Below are 23850 nucleotides of genomic sequence, written 5' to 3' on the forward strand. Positions count from 1 at the left end.
TTTTGGATTAACAAATTCTCGAATTTATATTAATAAGGTAGTCTAAGTATAGAAATCAAATTTTAACATTCTACCAGGTATTACGTCTGGCAACTTGGGTTGATGTATATATGTGCCTGGTCCTACGTTGTAGCTGACTGATTGTCAGGTACTACTGTTACTACTTCTGTAAATTTGATATTCATCTTGACAATTTCATCCTAAAGTATCGATGTACTGTAACAATTTAATTCAAAGCTCTACTTTGTTTCTGTTTGGCTGGATAAATAAAAGGAAATGGTTTAAGTGAAATAATGTCGATGGCGCGAACTTAAAAAAAGAGTATCATATCCTCATACATATAAACAGTTGAAAAAATCGATTGATCTTTGATCAGTTTTTTTCCCCCACCTCCTTAAGTTTTTTGTTCCAGTTAATGCTAATGTAGGGCGTTAAGATAGAAGATAAATAAGGATTAGTAACCAAATAATTCCATCAAAGTGTCAGTCAGTCGATCACAACAACGTAGAACATCGTACATACGTACATCAATTCGAGTTACCATACCACATTACCACACAGATACAATTGTCCATTCAAATTCCATAGTGGCAGAAGTAGTAAGAGTATAAGCAGTAATCGGAAAGATTAGGGTCTGGAGATGCTATTTGAAGAGTGTAATCCAGTGAAATAGATTTGGGGAGAGAAAAAAGAGACAAAGAGGAATCAGGAGATTAGAATTTGGGAGAACACAAAGAGTGTATGCACTTGCGCACACCATTGCAAACGATTTTGAGCCATATTATTCAAGGTCTCTAACCATCGGTTGCTATCATCTCGCGGTCCCCAACCAGGTGGTCTACACCTACCAATATGGCTCAGTCCACTTGTCAGTGACTTCATGCACTTGTACCATGTTTTGGTCTGGCCGCCCCTACCTTTCTTCCAATTTACTCCTATACAACAAAACATCGCACATCGAGGCAGTCGGTGGTTGGGCATACGTAACACATGTCCCAGCCATCTCAACTGATGAAGTTTCACTACTTCATCAATTGATTTGCCATCCTTACCTAGTACCCGTTTCGTAACAACTGCATTACTTACTCGATGGTCCCAGGATATACGAGCAATGTTTCGAAGACACCTGTGATCGAAAACTAGTAACCTACGAATATCCTCTACTCTTACCGGCCATGTTTCACTGCCATAAAGTAGCACGAAACGAACCCGTCACTTACCGATTAACTGTTTCTTCTTGAAACCCTTCTCTTAACACCAACCTTCTTAGTTACTCGCTTTTGTCCCTAATTACATTCAGTGTTTATTATTTTTTTATTTTATTTTATAATTTCCCTATCATTTGTTTAGAATTACCAACTGAATATATCCTACTCACAATAATTCTTTGTTATTTTGCTAAAAACAATTTTCCCTAGGGACAGTTAAATCTTAGCCCTTCTTTATATGCTCATCTTACGCATAAACTTATGGCGATTGCTGAAGGGAAAGTTATTGTCGGCTTAGAAGTAAGTTACACTAACAAATTTTTTTAAAAAATGTAACAAGTGTTTAACTATGTGCTGTGCTATTTCATAATTGGCTACACGGTCTACGCGGTGTTGGGCCACAAAGTGGACGTGAAAATTTGGGAATAGGTCAAGTGAGGATTGATAGGTGTGGTCCTAGTCTCGACGTATCAGTTTTAATATTTGACTCATTAGTCATCAGAAGAATAGTCGATGGAGCTAATATCGTTTGAATTTGTTGCGTTACCAACTGTCTTTACTATTTGTAGACATGTACACAGGGGAAGATCTAGATATAAGCTATTTGACTATTACTATATAGGTATGTAAAGTTAATGTCTTTCCGAAGCTCCAAAGCAGATTATGAAGTATGGTTAGTGAATTGTCATTTTAGTTATACTGTAGTGAACGAGAACACAAGTGGGGGCAATCGAATGTATCTGAAAAAAAAATTACAGAACGTCTTAATAACATCTGAGAACCATACAGTATATACTTCATTTGTAAAATGTCAATCATGTGTTTCAAACTTGACTATTCCTTCTGCAAATGTCAACCAATCGTCCTAGACTTCATTGTTGTTTCGATTCTACACCAATCATTGTTTGTTATTGTTCTATTTTCTTTCATCTTAACTTTCTACCTTCAGGCGTTTCACTTTCGATTGATGATACATACTACTTATATCTGTCGAAATCAGTAACACACAACAAAATACCTGTTCGTCATCTCTTTTTTATTAGTCATTATGACACGTTTATTTATTTAATCAATATATATATAAACTCGGGTTCGAAACTAATCACTAAAAATTTATGTATTTTAATGTATATTGTTGAAAATGTTTTCAATTTCTTGCATAGTTGTCATCGTTGTCTTGCACACTCTTCTATGGTACCATAAAATAAGAAGTAAAACTTCTGTGTTCATGTTGCTGGGACTGCTATTAGTTCACGGAATAAAACATGATTTTCGAAAAGAAATTGTTGATTTTATTTTATTGGAACATATAAATGTTGGTACATTACCAACTAAAATATTTATACGCCATACAAATTAGTTGTCATTGAATTCGTATGTGGGCTACAATACTGTTTAGTTTCCCAAACCGAAGCAGATTGTTTTCTTAGTGGGCCACTCCCAAAGTCTTTGATCTAGAGATTCAATCCATAAGGTGGTGGAGTAGGATTGTGAAATGTGGTTCCATGGTCAGTCAGTCAGTCGGTCAGTAACAACGTAGAACTTCGTACGTACGTACATCAGTTCCAGTTGCCACACCACATTAGCACAGAGATGCAGTTGTCGATTCAAATCCCGTAGTGGTAGAGGTAATAAGAGTATAAGCAGTAATCGGAAAGATTAGGGTTTGGAGATGTTATTTAAAGAGTATAATCCAGTGAAATAAATTTGAAAAGAGAAAAAAGAAAGGGACATGAAGAAATCGGAAGATTAGAATTTGGGAGAACACAGAGAGTGGATGCACCTGCGCCATTGCAAACGATTTTGAGCCATATCATTCAGGGTCTCTAACCATCGGTTGCTATCATCTCGCGGTCCCCAACCAGGTGGTCTACACCTATCAACATGGCTCAGTCCACCTGTCAGTAACTTCATGGACTTGTACCATGTTTTGGTCTGGTCGCCCCTCTCTTTCTCCCAACCTACTCCTATACCACTGAACATCGCACGTCGAGGTAGTCGGTCGTTGGGCATGCGTAACACGTGTCCCAGCCATCTCAACTGATGAAGTTTCACTACTTCATCAATTGATTTGCCATCCTTACCTAGTACTCATTTCCTAACAACTGCATTACTTACTCGATGGTCCCATGATATACGAGCAATGTTTCGAAGACACCTGTGATCGAAAACTAGTAACCTACGAATATCCTCTACTCTTACCGGCCATGTTTCACTGCCATAAAGAAGGACGGGACAAACTGCTGCGCAGTAAACACGTCCTTTGGTTGATAGACGGATATCTCGCCTACGCCATAAATGACGCAAGTTGGTAAAAGCTAGTCGAGCCTTCTGTATCCGTGCTGAGATTTCGTCACACACTAAACCACAAGGACTGATGAGACTTCCAAGATAAGTGAAGCGGTCGACACACTCAACTACTTCACTCCCTATCACTAGTTCGGGTGACTAGTAGTAGGTTCATACACAGTTGGTTCCCTCAGGATACTGCAGTTCATTCACAACATCGGTTTTCAATCAGAGTTTTCCAACTTCTGCAGGTGAATCCTCTTTAACCACCAACCCGATTGAAGCACCGGACATTTGCCTGTCGTCTTCTCGTTTTCATAAAAACACACCTCTCCGTGAGGTCTTGAGTAAGAGTTAAAAAAAAATACTATTCATTTACTTCATAGCTACTTTTAAATTATTTGTGCTTTGAATGAATGAAAGGTAGTTCCAGTTCCTATCATTCGATTATGAATTCTTTTTAATTTGCTTATATTACTGTCACTTGTTATTATTGTTAAACTTTTTTGTTGTCGTTGGTTTTTTAAGGGTGGCTATTATCTCGACACTTTAAGTGAATCAATTGGTCATACTTTGTCTGCTTTGTTAGGTGATCCAATGCCATCTTTAGATCCAATGAAACCAATCAATCCAAGGTTAGTTTCCGTAATATATTGATAATAGTACTCTATCAGTCATTTATTCAGTCGCAACGTAAAACCTTGTATATATGTATATCGGTTCAAGTTGCAATACTTCATTTGCACTGCAAGATGAAATTGTTAGAGCAGATCTCAGAATAGTAGGAGTAGTTACAGTAACAGTGGTAACAGAAAAGACTTAGTGGCCTATTGGTCCGACTCCAATTTGGTCGAACGATGATGTTAATGAAATATACATCCAACCTACCCTCTCATATAATTATCGACTTAATTCGTGTTAGAGAATAACGGAATAAGTCAAATACGAGAATAAAGTTTGTCAAGATATATTTTATACACTGGTTATCTCAAACAGACAATAAGAGGAACGAGGTGGCGAAGCAGACTGGGGAATGCAAGTGCGCCAACACAATTTGATCAAGTATGATTCAATATCTATAGTCAGACGAAAATAAGTTGAAGCCATGTGATGAATAAGGTGAGCAACGCACACACATAAACTCAGTTGAAAACAGTCAGGATTGCTGAGTTAATAATTTAGAAGGTCAAAATGTGTGGTTGCGCCACAGGATTGAGCTGTACTATTCAGATTGGGGTGTTAAAGCCTATACAGTGTCTGGTTTTCCTGTGAAGAGAGATTGAACTGTACTGCTCGCGTTATAAAATTTAAGCTTGGGCGGCTTCTGGCTCTCCTGTTAAACGGGCTTGAGTTGTACTGTTTGGGTTGTCACGTGAAAGTCTGGATGGTGTCTGGTTCTCTTGAAGACCAATGTAAAATTAGCCTGACCCACAAGGGTATATTATATAACTATAATAACTATAATTTTATTCTTTGTATATATTTTTTGTTTTTTTCTCTCTCTCAGTGTTTTGGAAACAATATCCAATTGTATATCTACGTTAAGTTTTCGTTGGAAATTTTTACATATTTATCCTCTATTAAATGATAATGTACCATTCCCTGATATAAGTTATTTAAAATTACAAAGTTGGTAAGTTTTTTTTTTTTTGACAAATATACATTTTTAGTACAAGGGGATTTGTGGAGATTATAAAATTTACAGTTTAAATCATCAATTGATCTTGGTCAAATCACCAGGAAATACTAGATGGTCATTTCATCACTAATATGGTACCCCACAACAGTGCGCACCTACGACTCTGTTACAACGAATCGAACCTTTAGTCCCTTACGCGAAATCTTAATCTCTCGATTACTGAATTTAGAACTCGATGGTGTCTAGTGCTTTCTGGTTTCCAGTAATGATTTAGCTAAGATTTGTTCGTGATTTTAACTAGGTAAATCCTACAATCTCCACCAATCGTCTTATACGGTAAGTATAGATTTATATCAGAATGGGTTTTGTGGACATTATAGTAATTTTTAATAGTTGAGAACATAAGCCAATTGAAGTTATACCATCATGGAAAACCTGGAAGCACTAGACGGCCGTTTCGTCCTATTGTGGTTCTCCTCAGTGGTGCGCATCAACGATCCCGCCTCGCGGGATTCGGACTCAGGACCTATCACGAACGCTTAACCTCTAGACCGCTGAACTTGCCGGCAGCCAGTTGTGTTAGTGTCTTGCTTCAACCAATCCACGAAATTGAGCGACACACACATCATTGTCTTCAGTGAGTTACTGTCTCACAACAGACCTGGTTGAACTCCCATGGTAGATTTGTCAATTCTTTTCATATGCAATAATTTTTTTGAAATAACAGTTGTTATTGTTCTTATTAATTATAATGAGTTATATAACAAGTCATTAATCTGAAGTGTATTTATAGAAGAAAAAAGCGATTACACAGTTTTTCGTGAATGTTGTCGAATTTCATAGTTTACAACACAAATGGCTTTACTCAGAAACCTATTGAAAACTAGGGTGCGGGAAAAATATTTCATCCTAATATGAAACTTCTTTTACCACTGTTCATCTACGACCTTTATGTTCATAGTGATCTCATAACTTTCATGCCACTAAGTTGGTGTTGAACGGATTACATTTCTAAAATTATTCAATTCGTTACATTGACCAACCATCTTCTAATCCCGCTGGCAGATAGTTGTTTCACTTCCAACGTGATAAAATCCACTGCTTACAATTTTGTACTAGAATTCCTGTAATCATTTCAAAATTACTCATCAATGAACATATGATTATTATTAGTAGTATAGCGAGTTTTTTGAAGATCATTTGATTTCGTAGTTTACATTATGAACTAATCTTAGACTGATAACTATTGAAAAACTAATATAGAGCGAACTGATTAAACTTATAAATTATTTGATTCCAAGCACCTCCAGGTTGTATCTCTTCATGTCTACAGCAATTTGGAAGACTCTCCCGTTCTCCAACATTGCACGAGCATTCCATGTGCCTAAGTTAATGGTTGTTCTGGTTGTCAGAAGGGGCATCGGCATCGTGACTTCTCAGTTTTCACCATGAGGTGTCATAACTCTTCTAAATGAAGACCTAACTCCCAGGGCATGGTTTAAATGGTTTGGATTACTTTTTCTGGCTAGCGTTTTTTTAGTGAGTTAGTTTTCTACGGAATGGGGTCGCCAACCCCATACACAATACCCCTTCTTTATCCGGGTTTGGGACCGGCAGTAGCCCCGGGGGGCTGCAGGCGGAGTTACCAATCATTTGATACCAACCCTGTTTTGTCGTATCATGAAGAAAAAGAAATGATTTACTTATGTTTGCTTTTTTTTCTAAAAAACAAAAATTCAGGTCAGATGTGAAAGTCCCAAATTTTGAACCTACTGATAAACATCATAGTGATGAAGATAGATTAAGCATAGAGAAAAGATTTGATTATTTGAAAAGTACTCATCCAATTGCTGGTAACAATAGAATATCTGGGTAAAATGAAATTGTTTGTTTGGTTTCTAAAATTTGCCTGTGGTATATTTATTTCCCTGTGTATATTATTTATGGTAACACTATTTAAAATGTTTCCAGTCAACTGGTGTCGTTTTAGTCAGTTATAATTAAGGTAGAATCTCACAGAAATACACATAGTACTTTAGTCATTAAATCATATCAATATAATCAGATGTACTAACTAACGAGATGAAAATCATCTGATGAAGTAGTGAAACTTCACATGTTGAGATAGTTAGGACACGTGCTACGTATGCCCAACCACCGACTACCCAGACGAACGATGATCTATGGTGTACGAGTAGGTTGGAAGAAACCTAGAGGCGGCCAGACCAAAACATGGCACAAATCCATGAAGTCATTGACAAGTGGACTGAGTCATGTTGGTAGGTGTAGACTAACTGGTTAGGATCCACGAGACGATAGCAACTGATGGTTAGAGACCTTGAATAATATGGCTCATAATCGTTTGCAATGGTGTGCGCAGGTGCATACACTGTTTGTGTTCTCCCAAATTCTAATCTTCTGAGTTCTCCGTATTCCTTTATTCTTTTCTCTTTCCAAATTTATTTCACTGGATTATACTCCTTGAATAACATGTCCAAACCCTAATGTTTCCGATTACTGCTTATACTCTTACTACTTCTACCACTATGGAATTTGAATGGACAATTGTATCTGTGTGGTAACTCGAATTGATGTACGTATGTACGATGTTCTACGTTGTTGTTAACTGACTGACTGGATGTATCGTAAATAACTTAAAGTAGTAGCAGTATGAATGATAATGAGGAAGACAAGGAATTAAAGGATATGATATGAAACAAATATGTGAACAGAGGAATATCATAGGTTGTAGTTACAAGCTTTTAGTGTACACTATGCTTTGTTCTTTGTTATATATTCTGGTGTTTAAGGGCTAGTGTTTATCAAAGGTTCCATTGTGTAGCTCGAATGATTTAAAATGTTTGAGCTATTTATTATTTACTTGACATAAACTTCAATTAAATTATCCTTGAATCTGGCACTCAACCCATGCTCCTTTATTCATTAACTCAGTTTATCATACTATGGAATGATCGAGTAAGGAATATTGAGGTTAGATATAGGATATTAAGTAAAGATGTCAACTTCATTGATGTATCTATGAATCTTAATCAACTGAAGTGGTTAGATTTGTTTCACACACTCACCACCCACATCGATGTTGAATGTCTGCTGCAATAATTTAAAATTGGAACTTGTGGGAGGTCATGAAACAATTGACTATTGTTCTAAGCTATGTCACTAGATCTTTACGATCTGGTCGCAATTAACGCAATTATCATCAATAAAATAGTTAAAGAGACAAGGTGATATAGTTCATATTCGGTCATAATGGAACGGACACATTGACTATTTAGCTTTTTCCAGATTATGAATTTCAGTATTCCCTCATCTACATCTTATTCTGTTTTCTTGAACTGTGTTCCGAATCTTTCCCATTATCATTGATATCATTATTATTTAGATTCATGTAATATTCTTTTTGTCAATTTTATCTCTTCATTCTAATGTGATATTAACGACTTGAACTAAAATTCACTTATATGTTAAGGTCTATGGTGTAGAGGAGTAGGTTGGAAGAAACCTAGAGGCGGCCAGACCATTATTATACACAAATATTGTTTCTTATACTAATTGTGATTATTTTTTGCCCTTAATTAGTTAGGTATATAAAAAAATGAAATATATTCCATGAGAAATACTTAAAATGACTTTTAGAAAGTAAAGTCAATTGTTAAGCAATCAGAGTGTAGGAGTTATGTGTACCATTGAAATACCCTTGTACGATCGAGAGTGGGCTGAGTACTCTCTCTCTCTCTCTCTCTCTCTCTCTCTCTCTCTCTCTCTCATGAAATGCTTTCATATGACCACGTGTATATAGCGACCGCAAAGGAAGACCTAGCCACTGCTTTCTCATGGTACAAGTGTTGTTTACGAAATTCAGACGATGAAAAGCAAATGTTCAGTGCTTAAATCGGGTTGGTGGGCACGATGGATCTACCTAGAGAAGTTGGTTAGATCATATATAGATGAAAACTTTTTATTCGATAATTTTGATGTTTGATTATATTCGCTTGAAAAGTATTGTACCATATTGCCAGGCGAAATGTTGGATTTATCTCAAATTCATTCACTGAAATTTTACAAATACATTCTTCCTCCTTAATGTTTCACATCAACTCGGAGCCAAAATACTGACACTATTCGATCATATTTAGATGAAAGTTCTTATGTGGAGGAATCATTGGTCTGTATTGTCAGAGGGTTTAGTGATAACTCATAAACTTCTATCTAGTCCTTAATGATTTCTTCTAATCCTCAGACTGATTTCACACATTGACAACTATTCTCACCTTAATCCTTACTACAATTCAGCTTTCATTTCGTAAAGTATGTTACTTAATACTTTTATTGTATTTCATTTTTTATTTCTTAGAACCTGTTTAGTTTATGACAATCGAATGCAAAATCATAAGAATGAGGAAGATCCGTAAGTTATTTTTCAACCAAATAATATTTCCATGATATCACATATACTTACACATTTATTTTTATGTTAAGTGATTAACTACTCATAAAGTTTAATAGTAGTCTATTTTGTTAGTTTAAAAAGTAATGGGGGGTTGTAAATTTTTTATAAAAAAAATATAATGATAAATTTATACATTTAGCGAAATTAATTATTGGTTAACCATAAGTTAATATTTATGTTCAGCAATGATTACCATCATTTTATTATGAAATCATCAAAAAAACTGAATATGAAACAAATCGGGAATATCCACTATTTGCAGAAACTCGATATCACTATTCATTCTATCTTGTTGCTTTCTCTTCAATCGAATGCAAGTTCGTATGTTTAATTATTTCCTATTATTAATATGATGTTAGAAAAGTTAAATGTTAATTAATAACGTGTTGTCTATAATATGAGACATGGAGAGTCCACCTAGGGGAGTTGGAAAACCCTGATTTCAAATCAATGGTGCACATGAGCTCCAGTATCCTGAAATAACAAATCGAGTATGAACCTATTTTTGGTCACCGGCTACCATGCGATTAAATCTCCTAACGTTGCTCGACTGCCTTATACATCAGACTTTAGGTTGAAGTCTCCGTGTGTGAACCCCTAAGAAAACCATCTGTTTCGGTTTGAGCACTTAGGCATTATCCCATTCGTCACACAAATCGAATGATTTATGTTGCGCATATGCATTCAGTGCCTCCTTGTATCAATATTTATCTGTTTAAATAAATAAATAATCTGAGAAAGTTTGAGAATTAAAGTTTTAAGTAATAGTTTTAGAATGTTTGATCAGTTTTGTTGCTTATTATGAAAAAAAAATTGGAAGTTTATATAAGAAAAGAAAGTGTGTAAGTTCAGATCACCAAATTATCATTACAATTAATTAAAGGAGAAACTTCAAGATTTTACCAAGGTTGTGGATGGTTTATTCCAGACTCCTTCTGAATGCAAAGGCCGAATTTCAACCCTCTAGTTACTATGGATTCTGTTAATTTGAAAAACTATTCACTTATACCGTTTATTGATAACTTTGAAAGAAATCGTTGAATCCACTTTTTCTCCCCTGTCTTGAAGGAAGCGTGCTACTGAACTATGTAAGCAGCTCTAGATTTGAATCAGTAGTTTTTTTGGAAGATGCTCATTAAAACAAGTAGAAGTTCGTCTTTCTGTCATTCTAATGTACATAATTTTGCATACACATTTAAATCCATGTATGCATATGGAAGTTAAATATAATTAATATCTACTTTTATATATGTGATTGAGTACAGTATCGCGTGTAGTAAAATCAACTTCAGTGTTTATTGTTCTAGCCATTCAAGATTGATGAAGCCGGTGTGACTTTTCTCGAGCTGGATTTCGTGTTTTAAAGTCCTAAAAACCTACCGCGTAGATATGATTTCGTGTGGAAATTGTTGGAACCTCCGAGTGCTGGCGCATCAGTGTCGCATCAGGAACATGTGTAGCCCATATGCATAACAGTAACATAAGTTTTCACACAATAATCTTCTGGTATACACATTGGTATACTTACTCTATGAGCAAATATACGTTACATGCAAACCGGTAACACACAAGTTTTCACCCATGCATCCTTTGGTACACACATAGATATACTCACTCTAGAAGGGTAGATAGACACTGTTCCGTTCGAACATATTTGATACAACTGACTGTCTTTTACGCATTGCATGCGTACCATTGGTACAAAGAATTTCTTCCATGGACTTCATAACATACACATAAGCCTAAGCACTTTCTCATGTATGGTTGATGGACACCTCTCGCTAGTATTTGCTACCGTATCTTCTTATTATATCTTCGACCTGATGGTTTAGGCCACTGATTGTATTAGACATAGAACAGATATTTTTTCACCTTACGTTCCTTTTACGAGCAATTACATTTACTTACTTACGCCTGTTACTCCTCGTGAAGCAGCATAGGCCGCTCACCAGCACTCTCCATCCAACCCTGTCCTGGGCAATCCTTTCCAGCTCCGTCCAGTTGTTATTCATCCTTTTCATATCTACTTCTATTTCCCGACGTAATGTGTTTTTTGACCTTCCACTTTTCCACTTCCCTTCACGATTCCAAGTTAGGGCTTGCCTCGTGATGCAGTTTGATGATTTGCGTAATGTATGTCCTATCCATTTCCATCGTCTTTTCCTAATTTCCTCTTGAGCTGGAAGTTGGTTTGTTTTCTCCCACAGAAGGCTGTTGCTGATGGTATCCGGCCAATGGATGTTGAGTATCTTGTGTAGACAACTATTTATAAATACTTGCACCTTCTTGATGATGGTTGTTGTAGTTCTTCAGATTTCAGCTTCGCATAGTAGGGCCGTTTTGACGTTCCTATTGAAGATTGTGACTTTGATACTGGTTGACAGTCGTTTTGAGTTCCGTATGTTCTTTAATTGTAAGAATGCGACCCTTGTTTTTCCGATCCTCACCTTTACGTCTGCATCTGAACCTCCCTGTTCATCGATGATGCTTCCCAGGTATGTGAAGGTTTCCCCATCTTCCAGAGTTTCACTATCAAGTGTGACTAGTTTGATGTTTTCCGTGTTGTATTTCAAGACCCTGGTTTCCCCCTTGTGTATTATCTTGAGGCCTACTGATGCAGAGACTGCTGCTACACTGGCTGTCTTTATCTGCATTTGTTCGTGTGTACGCGATAGGAGGTCTAGGTCATCTACGAAGTCCAAATCGTCTAATTGGTTCTGAGCTGTCCATTGTATTCCGTGTTTTCCTTCAGATGTCGAGGTCTTCATAATCCAGTCGACCACCAGAAGAAAGTGGAAGGGAGAGAGTAGACACCCTTGTCTGACTTCGGTTCTTACTTGGAATGCATCTGTCAGCTGTCCTCCATGCACGACTTTGGATTGTAGTCCGTCGTGTGAGTTCCGGATAATGTTGGCAATCTTCTCAGGAACTCCGTAGTATCGAAGTAGTTTCCATAACGTTCTCCTATCTACACTGTCAAATGCCTATACATAATCAATGAAGTTGATGTACAGTGACGAGTCACACTCAACTGATTGTTCGACGATGATCCGTAGTGTTGCAATTTGGTCTGTGCACGACCGATCCTTACGGAATCCAGCTTGTTGATCTCGCAGTTGGGCGTCTACTGCATCTTTCATCCTGTTCAACAACACTCTGTTAAAGACTTTCACTGGTATTGACAGTAGTGTGATTCCTCTATAGTTTTCACATTTGCTCAGATCTCCTTTCTTTGGAATCTTGACGAGGTGTCCTTCTTTCCAGTCCATCGGCACTTGTTCTTCTTCCCAAATCTACTTAAATAGAAGGTGAAATATGTACTACACTTACCGTTTGCATATATCTACATACACAACTTGGCAAGCCGAGACTTATACAATTGATGTACATAAGCATATAAATCGGTCATCCCTTCATGATTTGGAAAGCCATGAAGTGTGGACTGTGAGTAATCGAAGTTATCAAGTTTTTAAGAATTAAGAAGACTGTTTGTTACGTAATTAAACTACTTAACTTATAATCAAAATTCATTTCTATCATTACTTGTACACTTAATTTCTAAGTTGTTTTATCATTATTGTAATAAAGATTGTTTCTTCTTCTTCTTCTACTTCCTTAATTTATGAATCTCTTATATACAAAGTACATATCCAGAAAATCCAGAACGTATCAAACATACTTATGCAGTTTTGAAACAACTTGGTCTTGCACGTCGTTGTAAATGTATTGAAGTAAGTTGAATAACTTAAAGAAATTAATTTTGAATGAACGTCACAATTTTGTATTGAAGAATAATTCAGCTTACATCATCGGAACTTTCAAAAGAAAAATCGAAGTGCCTTGAATATTTTTTTCTAGATTTAAGATTCATCAGGGTATTCTGCCAACTCTATCACGGATCGAAATCAGGTCACTTAGGTCTCAAAAATTTAGATATAGTATCATATCCTTGAAATCATTGATTGCTATTCCAATGCTTGTTGGTATGTTCAAATATCCCAACTGCTCCTAAATGCCCTCTCGAAATGCTCTCACGTAGCCACGCGTATACAGCCACTGTCAGCGAAGTCCTACTCACTGATTTCTCGTGGTGGGGGTGTTGTTTACAAAATTTAGAAGACGAAAAGCGAATATCCGACGCTTTAACCGTGTTGGCGTATACGGAGACCCAGCTGGGGGAGTTGAAAAACCCTGATTCCAAACGAATGGTGCATATGGGCTCCATGATCCTGGGGGAACAAAAGGCGTATAAACCAATGATTGGTGACTGGTTACCATGGTACTAAATCTCCTAACGTTGTTCCACTGCCTTGTGGATCAGACCCTTAGGTCGAAGTCTCCGGGTGTGACCCCCCAAGTAAACCACCTACTTCAGTTTGCGTACCCGGGAAGTATCATAGCCCACACACAAATCAAGTGACTTGTGTGGCGCATATGTATTCAAATAAATAAATAAATATCCCAACTAGAAACAAGTCATAATACTAGTAATCAATGGTTAAAGATATTTAATGACATGAGTTTGAATTGTTTGTAATTATTAAAATAAAATGTTTTCATTTCCTATTTTAAAATAAACTCTTCTTTTAATAGTCGGTTTTCCTAGAAGTCAGTTTTCAACATTTACTAACTCGTTCCATTTCCTCTGTTAAACATGATCCTACTTAGGACCGTACATTACAGAGATGCAAGCTTTTGTCTAAAATTGAACAAATACTTAGTGAACGACATTAAGAAGTGAATTGTGTCTGTAGAAAAAATCTCAGCGTTTGGGATTAAGTTAACTGTAACTGTTTTGTTCGGTAGTTCAATGTGAGCTTCTCCACTTTAACAATTTCATCAATTCTAAATGTACAACTTTTATTTTGTTTAAACACAAATACATTGGTACAGGAAAGTACAAAATATATGCTCCACATTTCATCATTTGATATGTTTGAGGGCCGCGATACTTCCCGAGTGTCCAAACCGAAGTGGGTGGTATTCTTAGGAGGCCACTCCCCGAGCCTTTGACCTAAAAATCTGATCCACAAGGCAGTGGAACAACGTTAGGAGATGCAGTCCCATGGTAACCGGTGACCAACAATAGGTTCATACGCCATTTGTTCCCTCAGAATCCTGGAGCGCATATGCATCATTAGTTTGGAATCAGGGTTTTCCGATCCCCTTGGTGTATCCTCCATATCCACGAATGCAGTTGAAGCGCCAGGTATTCGCTTTTCATCTTAATTTTATAAACAAACCCCACCATGAGAAGGCAGTGATAATGACTTCCCTGACAGTGGTTGTATGCACATAGCCATGTGAGAACATTTAGATAGCGAGAGCTGACTCTCCTTACCCTCGACCGTACGAGGCATTTTAGGGGCAAATACACAACATCTTTGAAATAATTAGATGATAGTTTAGCACACAGTTGTTTCGATCATTTTGATGTTATCTCTGAAGATGTTTAGATCAGAATTCTGATTAATCATCGCTGATATAACTTACTGAATAGAGAAAAGAGAAGGTTATTACAGTTTAAATAACCATTTTATTTTTCTTTGTTTGTTTATTTCCATTAATTGGATATGTATTTTTTTCTAAAGGCACGTTATGCAACTCGTACAGAACTATTACGTGTACATACAGAAGATTATGTGAATACAATAGCCTCAACTGTGAAAATGGAACAAACAGCTTTGAATGATTTTGGTGCTTCAGAAAATTCTGTTTATTTCAATTGTGTAAGTATATTTTAAACCTAATTCACTTGAAATATCAATAAATTCTAAGATATTAAATTGTTTCATATCATAAACTGATTTTAATCGTTTAACGGTGCCAATGGTTGAAATCATGAGTCAGTTGAAGCTAGACTACCATGGAAAACCTGAAAGCACTGGATGGCGGTCTCATCCTATTATGGGACTCCTCAGCAGTACGCATCCACGATACCGCCTAGCGAGATTCAAACCAGGGACCTATCCGTCTCGCGCACGAGCGCTTAACCACTAGACTACTGAGCCGACATCCAACGGTGCAAATGAAGTATTTAATGTATAGTTCTCATATTTTATCAAAATATTCTGTATTTTTTTTATAAAACAATAAATCAGTTGTTCCCACCAGAGTTCTCATTCACTATAGTATCATCAGCCTTCAAATTTTGTGTAACTCACACTCAAGTACATGATGAATTGTCTAATTTATTATTTATTTATAATTAGTCGTTTAAAACTAAGATATTACAGAAAATATGTACTCAGTAACTCGGTTTAAGCTCTGAACATTTGCTTTTCATCCTTTAAATTTTGTAAATAACACCTGTGTCATGAGAAGCCAGTGAGTAGGACTTCCGTGATAATGTCCATATAAGAGTATTTCAAGACAGAGGGAGAGAGAACTCTTCTCATCCTCGGTCGTACAAGAAAATTATCACGTGATATGATTACTAATCAGAACACGGCTTATATCATAGTATCCCTGTGCCAAACTAATGGCATGTTGACTGGTACAAGCAACTTAGAGTCCTTACTAGTTCTTATCACCTAACTCTAACCACTGAATTCAGAATATAATCTCAGCTTCCAATTGTATGAACCATATATTTCAGACATACTTGGCTTACATACAAGTAAAGTAGACCACACCATATCATAAAATAGAAAATAACAATTATACAAGATCAAACTGAAAATATCTTTGAGTGTAAGAGAGTGTAACTAAGAAATTGGAAAGAACTTAAGAATATTAAATCCATATAATAGTATGGTGTGTGCTACTTATATCGACATGAGTAGTATATAACGATAGTCAGGATTAGAATGTCTGTCAGCAGAAAGTCGAAAAAGAAAGAACACAAACAGTAAGCAATTGATATCAAAATGTAAGAACAACGAAGTCTGAGATGTTTGACTGATGTTTGCAAAAAGGAACAGTCAAGTTTGAGACAATTGATTATCGTTTTGTAAATGAAGTATTTACTGTGTATGTTCAAATACATTCGATTGTCTCCAGTTATGTTCTTGTTCTCTACAATAGTAGTCAATTATTATATTATTATTTTAACACATGGATATTGGTACAAGCAGGCATCAAATACATATGCGCCACACAAATCTCATTCGATATGTGTGAGGGCTGTGATACTACCCAGGTGCCCAAACCGAAGCAGGTGGTTTTCTTAGGGGTCCACTCCCCGAGCCTTCGACATGAAGGTCTGATCCACAAGGCAGTGGAGCATCGTAAAGAGATGTAGTACCATGGAAGCCGGTGACCAACAATTGGTTCACATGCCATTTGTTCCCACAGGATACTGGAGCCCATGTGCACCATTGATTTGGTTTGGAAACCGGTTAAAGCGCCGGACATTCGCTTTTCGTCCTCTGAATTTCGTAAACAACACCCGTGGTGTGAGAAGGCAGTGAATAGGACTTCCCTGTCAGGGGCTATATATGCGTAGCCATGTGAAAGCATTTGGAGAGGGAGAGCGGAATCTCCTTATTCTCGGCCGTACCAGGGTATTTGGGGCAAAATATTATAATAAAAGGAATATGAACAGTTACCATGCATTTATTCTTCATTATGATATAACAGAATATCTCTTCAACGATTTTTTTTTGAAAAAAGAAATTGTTTTTCATTGAATTTGTATGAAGTTTTTTTGTAACATTCTCTTCTAGAAACTTCTTGTTGTTTTCTATCCTTGTTTTAGCATACATATGACAATGCACTATTAGCTAGTGGCTCTTTATTAGCGGTTATTGATGAAGTTTGTTCAGGAGAGGTAAATATTCCTTTGTTTCTTTCTCTTTTTTTTTCAATTGAGAATTCTGTTTATCATTTATGATACAATGAATGAGGGTTTAAAACATATTTTTCTCATTCTTATGGTATACTACGATAATATGTTAATACAGTAAAGAGACTGGTCACGCGTTATATCCAATCCAGGATCCATGACTCAGAATAGGGTACCACAGTATAAACTAGATAATCAGTTTATTCAGTGCAATCACAAGTAGTCACTCTTAATGAGTTTGTTAGGAAATGGGTACTAGGTAAGGATGGAAAATCAATTGATGAAGTGGTGAAACATCATCAGTTGACATGGCTGGGACATGTGTTACGTATGCCCAACCACCGACTGCCCCCGATGTGCGATGTTTCATGGTGTAGATGTAGGTTGGAAGAAAGCTAGGGGCGACCAGATCAAAACATGGTACAAGTCCATGAAGTCAGTGACAAGTGGACTGAGTCCTGTTGGTAAGTGTAGACTAACTGGTTGGGATCCACGAGATGATAGCAACCGATGATTAGAGACCTTGAGTGAGGTGGCTCAAAATCGTTTATAATGGTGTGCGCAAGTGCATATATTTTGTATACTCACTGATTTGGACAGGCAATCACAGAGGGATGAAGCGAAATGATACGCAATGGAAAAAACATGTGAGCCAACTCCCTTTAATTAAGCGTGAATCAATATTTATAGTCACACGAAAATAAGTTATAGACGTGTGATGAATAAGATAAGAAATGTACACAAATATACGCCCATATATAAACAGTCAGGGTTGATAAGTAGTTAATGTACATGGTCAAAACATAACTCAATAATAATGGATAAATTAGCCTATCCAGAAGCTAGAATAAGTTATATGGACCTAACATAGTAACCAACACTGCAATATAATTCAGTTATAAGTCCCATTCAAGATGAAGGAATTCACCTTATATTTATGAAAAATGTCATTGGTAAATTGAAACAAAATTTGCTTGAGTTTCCTATTTTGAACACTATACTATGAGACAATGTCATAGATTGAACAACATCTCTATACTGTGGCTTCATTCAGTTACTGCTTCGGGACATTATGCGTGCTGGAAGAACTGACAGAATTGTGGTGTGGGTTACTTATATCCATATCAGTAGTATATAACGGTATTTGTAAAACATTACTAAGCCGATAAAGTCGTTTTTTTTAAAAAAAAAAAAGTAATGATATTAGTTGGATTATCATCACTATGTCTGAATACATATTGCTAAAACGTAGGATTGCCAACACAGCTTCATTACTGTATGCTGGGAATTTTTTGGAGGAAATAGTGATCTATGAAAAAGTTGCTGGTTATTCGTAGCTCAGAGGTCAGGTTTCACGAATTGAACTACCCCCACCAACTTGTTTTAAATCCTACATTTTACAACCAGCTTGACGTCACAACAGCATTAAAGATAGTCCATTCCAGAATAGTCTGTTTTAGTGTTCGTCATGTTAACACATATACAACTACCAAGATACACGACTTTTTGTGCCTATTTTTAATGACTTGCTAAAAACAGTATTAACAGAAGCTTCTAGTAGTCTTGCCGATATGTTTTGAATTTCAAGAGTTGACAGTAATGGCCAATTGATTAAGTGCAACTTAATACATCTACATACTATTGTACATTAAGACAATATCATTCACAAACTTGAGGTTGAAAAGTCTTTCTCCAATTAATAAATTCACACAATCACTTATCTCTTTTGGAAATATTCAAAGAATGTCATCCATGAGCATATATGAGAGAGATAATGAAATTGGACAATATTGTCTTTCTACTATTTGATTGAAACAACATAAAGAAAGAAGTTGTAAACCCTTACTCTACTTTGAAGTGCTTGTTTACCAATATTTTTTAGTTTTAGTAATTTTCTGATCAATTCCGCCTTCAATAAACAATTCTAAAGTACCATCCTGTCAAACAGATCAAATGCTTCTTTCGTATCAATAAATACAGTCAGTCAGCTATAACGTAGGACCAAGCACATATATGCATCGGTACAAGTTGGCATACCTCATTAGCACAACAAGATGAACACCGAACTCATAGGAGTAGTTAATTCAATGGTGGTAATATATGCAAAAGAAAGATGGTATATAAGGATATAGTACAGGAAGAAAGAATTAGTTGGTAGAACGAAAGATATGAAGCGATTTTAATTTCATAGTTTAAGGGAAGACAAAGAGAATATACACCTACGCCATCGTGATCGTTTCTGATCCATATCACCCAGAGTATCTAACTATTGGTTACGATAGTCACGCGGACCATAACCAAGTAGTTTATTTCTGCTAACATGGTTTAGACTACAAGTTATTGACTTTAAGCACTGATGTCACGTTTTGGTTTGTCCACCCCTAACTTTCTTCCAACCATCTCCAGCACCGGTTATCATTGTACGTCGTGGTAAACGGTGTTCAGGTATACGTAACACGTGGTCAATCATCTCAGTCGATGAAGATTCACAACTTCATCAACTGATTTACCATCATTCCCTAATACCCTGCGTCTAACCTCACTATTACTTACCCGGTGATCCCAGCAGATGTGAGCAATATTTCTAAGGTATCTGTGGTCAAATACTAGTAGCTTATGAATATCTTCAACTCTTAATGGTCACGTTTCACAGCCATAAATTAAAACAGAACGAACTGCTGCGTAGTATACCCATCTCTTAATTGATAACGATTACTGGCCTGTGACAACATGAAATTTTCATTCAGTTTTTGTAATACAAGCATATTTATATATAGTTGTTACTAAGCACCAATTAATTGTAAGAACAATATATAATCCTTCATCATCTTTTATATGTATTTCTTTTTAAAGAGTTTAAATGGTATGGCATTAATTCGTCCTCCAGGTCATCATGCTTTAAAAGATCGTTGTATGGGATTTTGTTTTTTCAATAATGTAGCAATTGGAGCTAGACATGCTCAACAAGTCTATGGATTAGAACGGTATGTTGTGCTTGTATCCATTTATCATAATCATTTTATATGATCTGATTTGGATTTTTTTTAAAAAAAATAATTTCCCTCTTTATGTGTTTATGTTTATATTCTGTAGGATTGCAATTATCGATTGGGATGTTCATCATGGAAATGGAACAGCGGAAATATTTGAAGATGATCCAAAGTATAGTTATAATTCTTTATGTAATATATATATGTTTCTAGTTTATCTATTATTATACAACATACACAATGTCTTTATCGTCATACCCTTGTTTCGTATTTATCTTCGTTAGTCAAAATCTCCATGAAAAAAGTCTTCAAACTATTTAAACTTTATCATTATTTTTCTGCTTGTCCTCTTCACATTATTGTCCTGATTCATGTACTAAAATAACTCCATTTTGTGTTGGTTCAACAACAGGTAATCTCAAGATGATCTATTTTTGTGGGAGGGAGACTAGGTTGAACTACAAAATAAATAAATAATAAACAAAAGAGAAAACAGTATAACAAACATACTGAATAGTGATAAGAAATTTCATAGAAATTGATAATTAGGAAGTGATAATCACGCTTATAAAGAAGCTCAATAAAAAAGAATATAGTGATAAGATGAAACTTACTCATGACAGTATGTGGTTTATTTATTTATTAAACGGCATATAGATATATATAACTAGTATAGGGGTTGTGGAGATTATTGTTGATGTTAGACACTATCATCATTAGATGCCGGCTCAGTGGTCCAGTAGGTTAAGCGTTCGCGCCCGAGACCGAAGGCTCGGGGTTCTAATCCCGCGAGCGGGATCGTGGGTGCGCACTGCTGAAAAGTCCCACAATAGGACAAAACAGACGTTCAGTGCTTCCAGGTTTCGAAAGGTGGTCTAACATCAATCGGTTCATGATCCCAAATATATATATATATATATACGCTGAAGAATAATGAATTCTAAGTAGAAACATGTAAATGAGGATTTCATAAGAATATATCACAGCATTAAGAAAGAAATATATATCTACTGTTTTATACAATATATGAGAAGTTTAAAGAATAGACGTTTAAGAATATGATATTCAGAAGAGGGGAATTGATTGTCAATGCAATAGTCTTGAATGCTTTTAGAAGAATGAGGGCAGTAGTCCACATTGTGGAAGGGTTTTTCTTGAGGCACCTGAAAAGGAAAATGTTTTAGAGTTGGTCTCAATGACCTGAGAGTGTGACCTCAGTGTCCAAGAGACGGCTGCTTAAGACTGGTCACACACTACCCTTTTGTGGGTAATTTTTGCGTTAGCTCCGTACTTGTTGAGACCTTACCGCCGGATACGGATATCCGTGTGATAAGGTGACGTGTTGATTTTTAGAATCGATTTTTTCTAACTCCACTCTTCGTTTGTGGGAAGACAGCATCACTGTCATGCTGGTTGTGTGGAAGAAACACTTTACTGCTATCGCACCTCTGTACAGTCAGTAGTACGACTTCACTCTCTGGGCTTGGGTTTGTTCCTTACTTTAAGTCGTAGAATAACAATGGTCAACGATATTTACATTGTTTTCAACAAAACCATAGTGTTTTAAATACTTTATGAAGAATGAATCCTCATTAAAAATGATCTGTATATCTGATCATATAAACGAATAAGTGAACTATCTTTATACACATTAAGCTAATCCATCGTAGTTACTTTCCTTATCTTCCATACAGAATTACATAATAATTTGTTGGACACTTTTTCAAAAAAAAGTCTATTCATACTCTAGACAATTGTATAAACAAATTTTGCGTTAACTTAAATTCATTGATTAAATAGAGGTTTCCTTTACCTTATCATTGAAGCATAACATGTTCTATGTATAAGGGAGTAGTGAGCAACTAGTTCTACTAATTTAATCCAAATGAAATAAAGGTTTCATACCTGGGATTTCAGAGTTTAGTTTTCTTTTCTCTATTGTAAATTATTATTATTATTAAACAAAGTTAATCAATGCCGTTTTTTCATATCAGAAGGGTTTTTGTAGATATTACAGTAATTTCAATGATTGAGATCATGAATCAATTGAAGTTAGACCATCAGGGAAAACTTGGAAGCACTGTATGGCCGCTTTGTCCTATTGTGGGACTCCTCAACAGTGCACATCCACAATCCCGCCACGCGAAGATACGAACCCAGAACCTATAAGTCTCGTGCGCGAAAGCTCGAATTTTAGACCACTGAAATTGGCGGCATCCAATGGTGTTAATTTCTAACTTCAACCAATCCACGAAATTAAGCGACACCTTCACCATTGTCTTCAGTGAGTTACTATCCCAGTGTTCTAGAGGTTAAGCGCTCACTCCCAAGACTGATAGGTCCCGAGTTCGGATCTCGCGGGGCGGGATCGTGGATGTCCAATGCTGAGGAGTCTCACATTAGGACGAAACGGTCATGTTGTGCTTCCAGGTTTTCCATGATGGTCTAGCTTCAATTGACTCATGATATCAACCATTGAAAATACCTTCTTTATTTTATTTTGTTATTTCTTTTGCTTCTCTTCATCTAATTCACATCTACTTTTTTTTGGGGGGGGGAATTTCAGTATTTTATATATATCAGTCCATCGTTTCGATCATGGACGATATTTTCCAAATAGTGATTTTAGTTCAAGTCAATTTTGTGGTATTGGTGAAGGTTTAGGTCGTACAATTCATGTTGCATGGAATGGGGTTTGTTTTATGTTTTAAAATTGATTATATAATATTTAAAATTAAATTTTAATAGTATATTTTTGTATGCCATTATAATGTACATCACAAATAATCATTGACATCTAAAAAGCATTGGATAATTGTTTCGTCTTATTATGTGACTCTTAAAAGACGCACATCCTCGACCTCATCGAGTATTAAGCCTACGGTTTTCAGGTTATTGTCAAATCTTTACGTCTCAACTACTGTGTCGAAATCCAATGCTTTAAATTCCTAACACCATTTTATACATTCATTTTCCTGAGGTACGAATCTCTTCTATTATGTGACAGCCCCAAAAATATCAGCATAAAAAAGAATATTAGTTTTCATTCTTATTACATTTTTACACTCATAAGCTAACTAGTTGTTGCTTCTCGGTTGCCTACATCGTGGAAGAATACATCTTCTTGGGGGTGGTGGTCTAAAAATGAGGCATGACTGTAAAGCTGATCGGACAGCTGTCCAAGGCTAGTCATATACGATATTCTTCTGAGTTTTCGTTGTTTTGGGTCCGTACTTTCCATACCTTTCCTCTGGTATCGGAAATCCGTAAGGCAGGACAAAGTATACTAATTTTAGGATCGACTTTTTTAAACCCTATCCTCTTCTTTATGTAAAATCAAGGTCAGTACAGACTGATTACATAAGAAAAACATCTTACTGTTGTCACACCCCTGTACAACCATCGATGTAACTTCGTCCTCGAATTTTAGTTTGCTGCTTTATTCTTCAATTGACCTGTTCGGCATG

General features: G+C 36.2%; 1 protein-coding gene across 1 annotated transcript in view; it reads left to right on the top strand.

Moving 5' to 3' along the window:
• Positions 1 to 23850, top strand: part of HDAC6_1 (Histone deacetylase 6) — a 198782-nt gene that overhangs the window by 24247 nt on the left and 150685 nt on the right. Inside the window, exons 13-23 of the mRNA XM_051212727.1 lie at positions 1419 to 1508; positions 4026 to 4132; positions 5005 to 5130; positions 6877 to 7008; positions 9512 to 9565; positions 13251 to 13338; positions 15199 to 15336; positions 17307 to 17378; positions 20247 to 20377; positions 20487 to 20555; positions 22950 to 23076. Coding sequence (XP_051068625.1) covers positions 1419 to 1508; positions 4026 to 4132; positions 5005 to 5130; positions 6877 to 7008; positions 9512 to 9565; positions 13251 to 13338; positions 15199 to 15336; positions 17307 to 17378; positions 20247 to 20377; positions 20487 to 20555; positions 22950 to 23076 — 1134 coding nt within the window. The remainder of the gene's footprint in view (positions 1 to 1418; positions 1509 to 4025; positions 4133 to 5004; positions 5131 to 6876; positions 7009 to 9511; positions 9566 to 13250; positions 13339 to 15198; positions 15337 to 17306; positions 17379 to 20246; positions 20378 to 20486; positions 20556 to 22949; positions 23077 to 23850) is intronic.

Source organism: Schistosoma haematobium, chromosome 3 (assembly GCF_000699445.3).
Source record: "Schistosoma haematobium chromosome 3, whole genome shotgun sequence".
Taxonomy (NCBI): domain Eukaryota; kingdom Metazoa; phylum Platyhelminthes; class Trematoda; order Strigeidida; family Schistosomatidae; genus Schistosoma; species Schistosoma haematobium.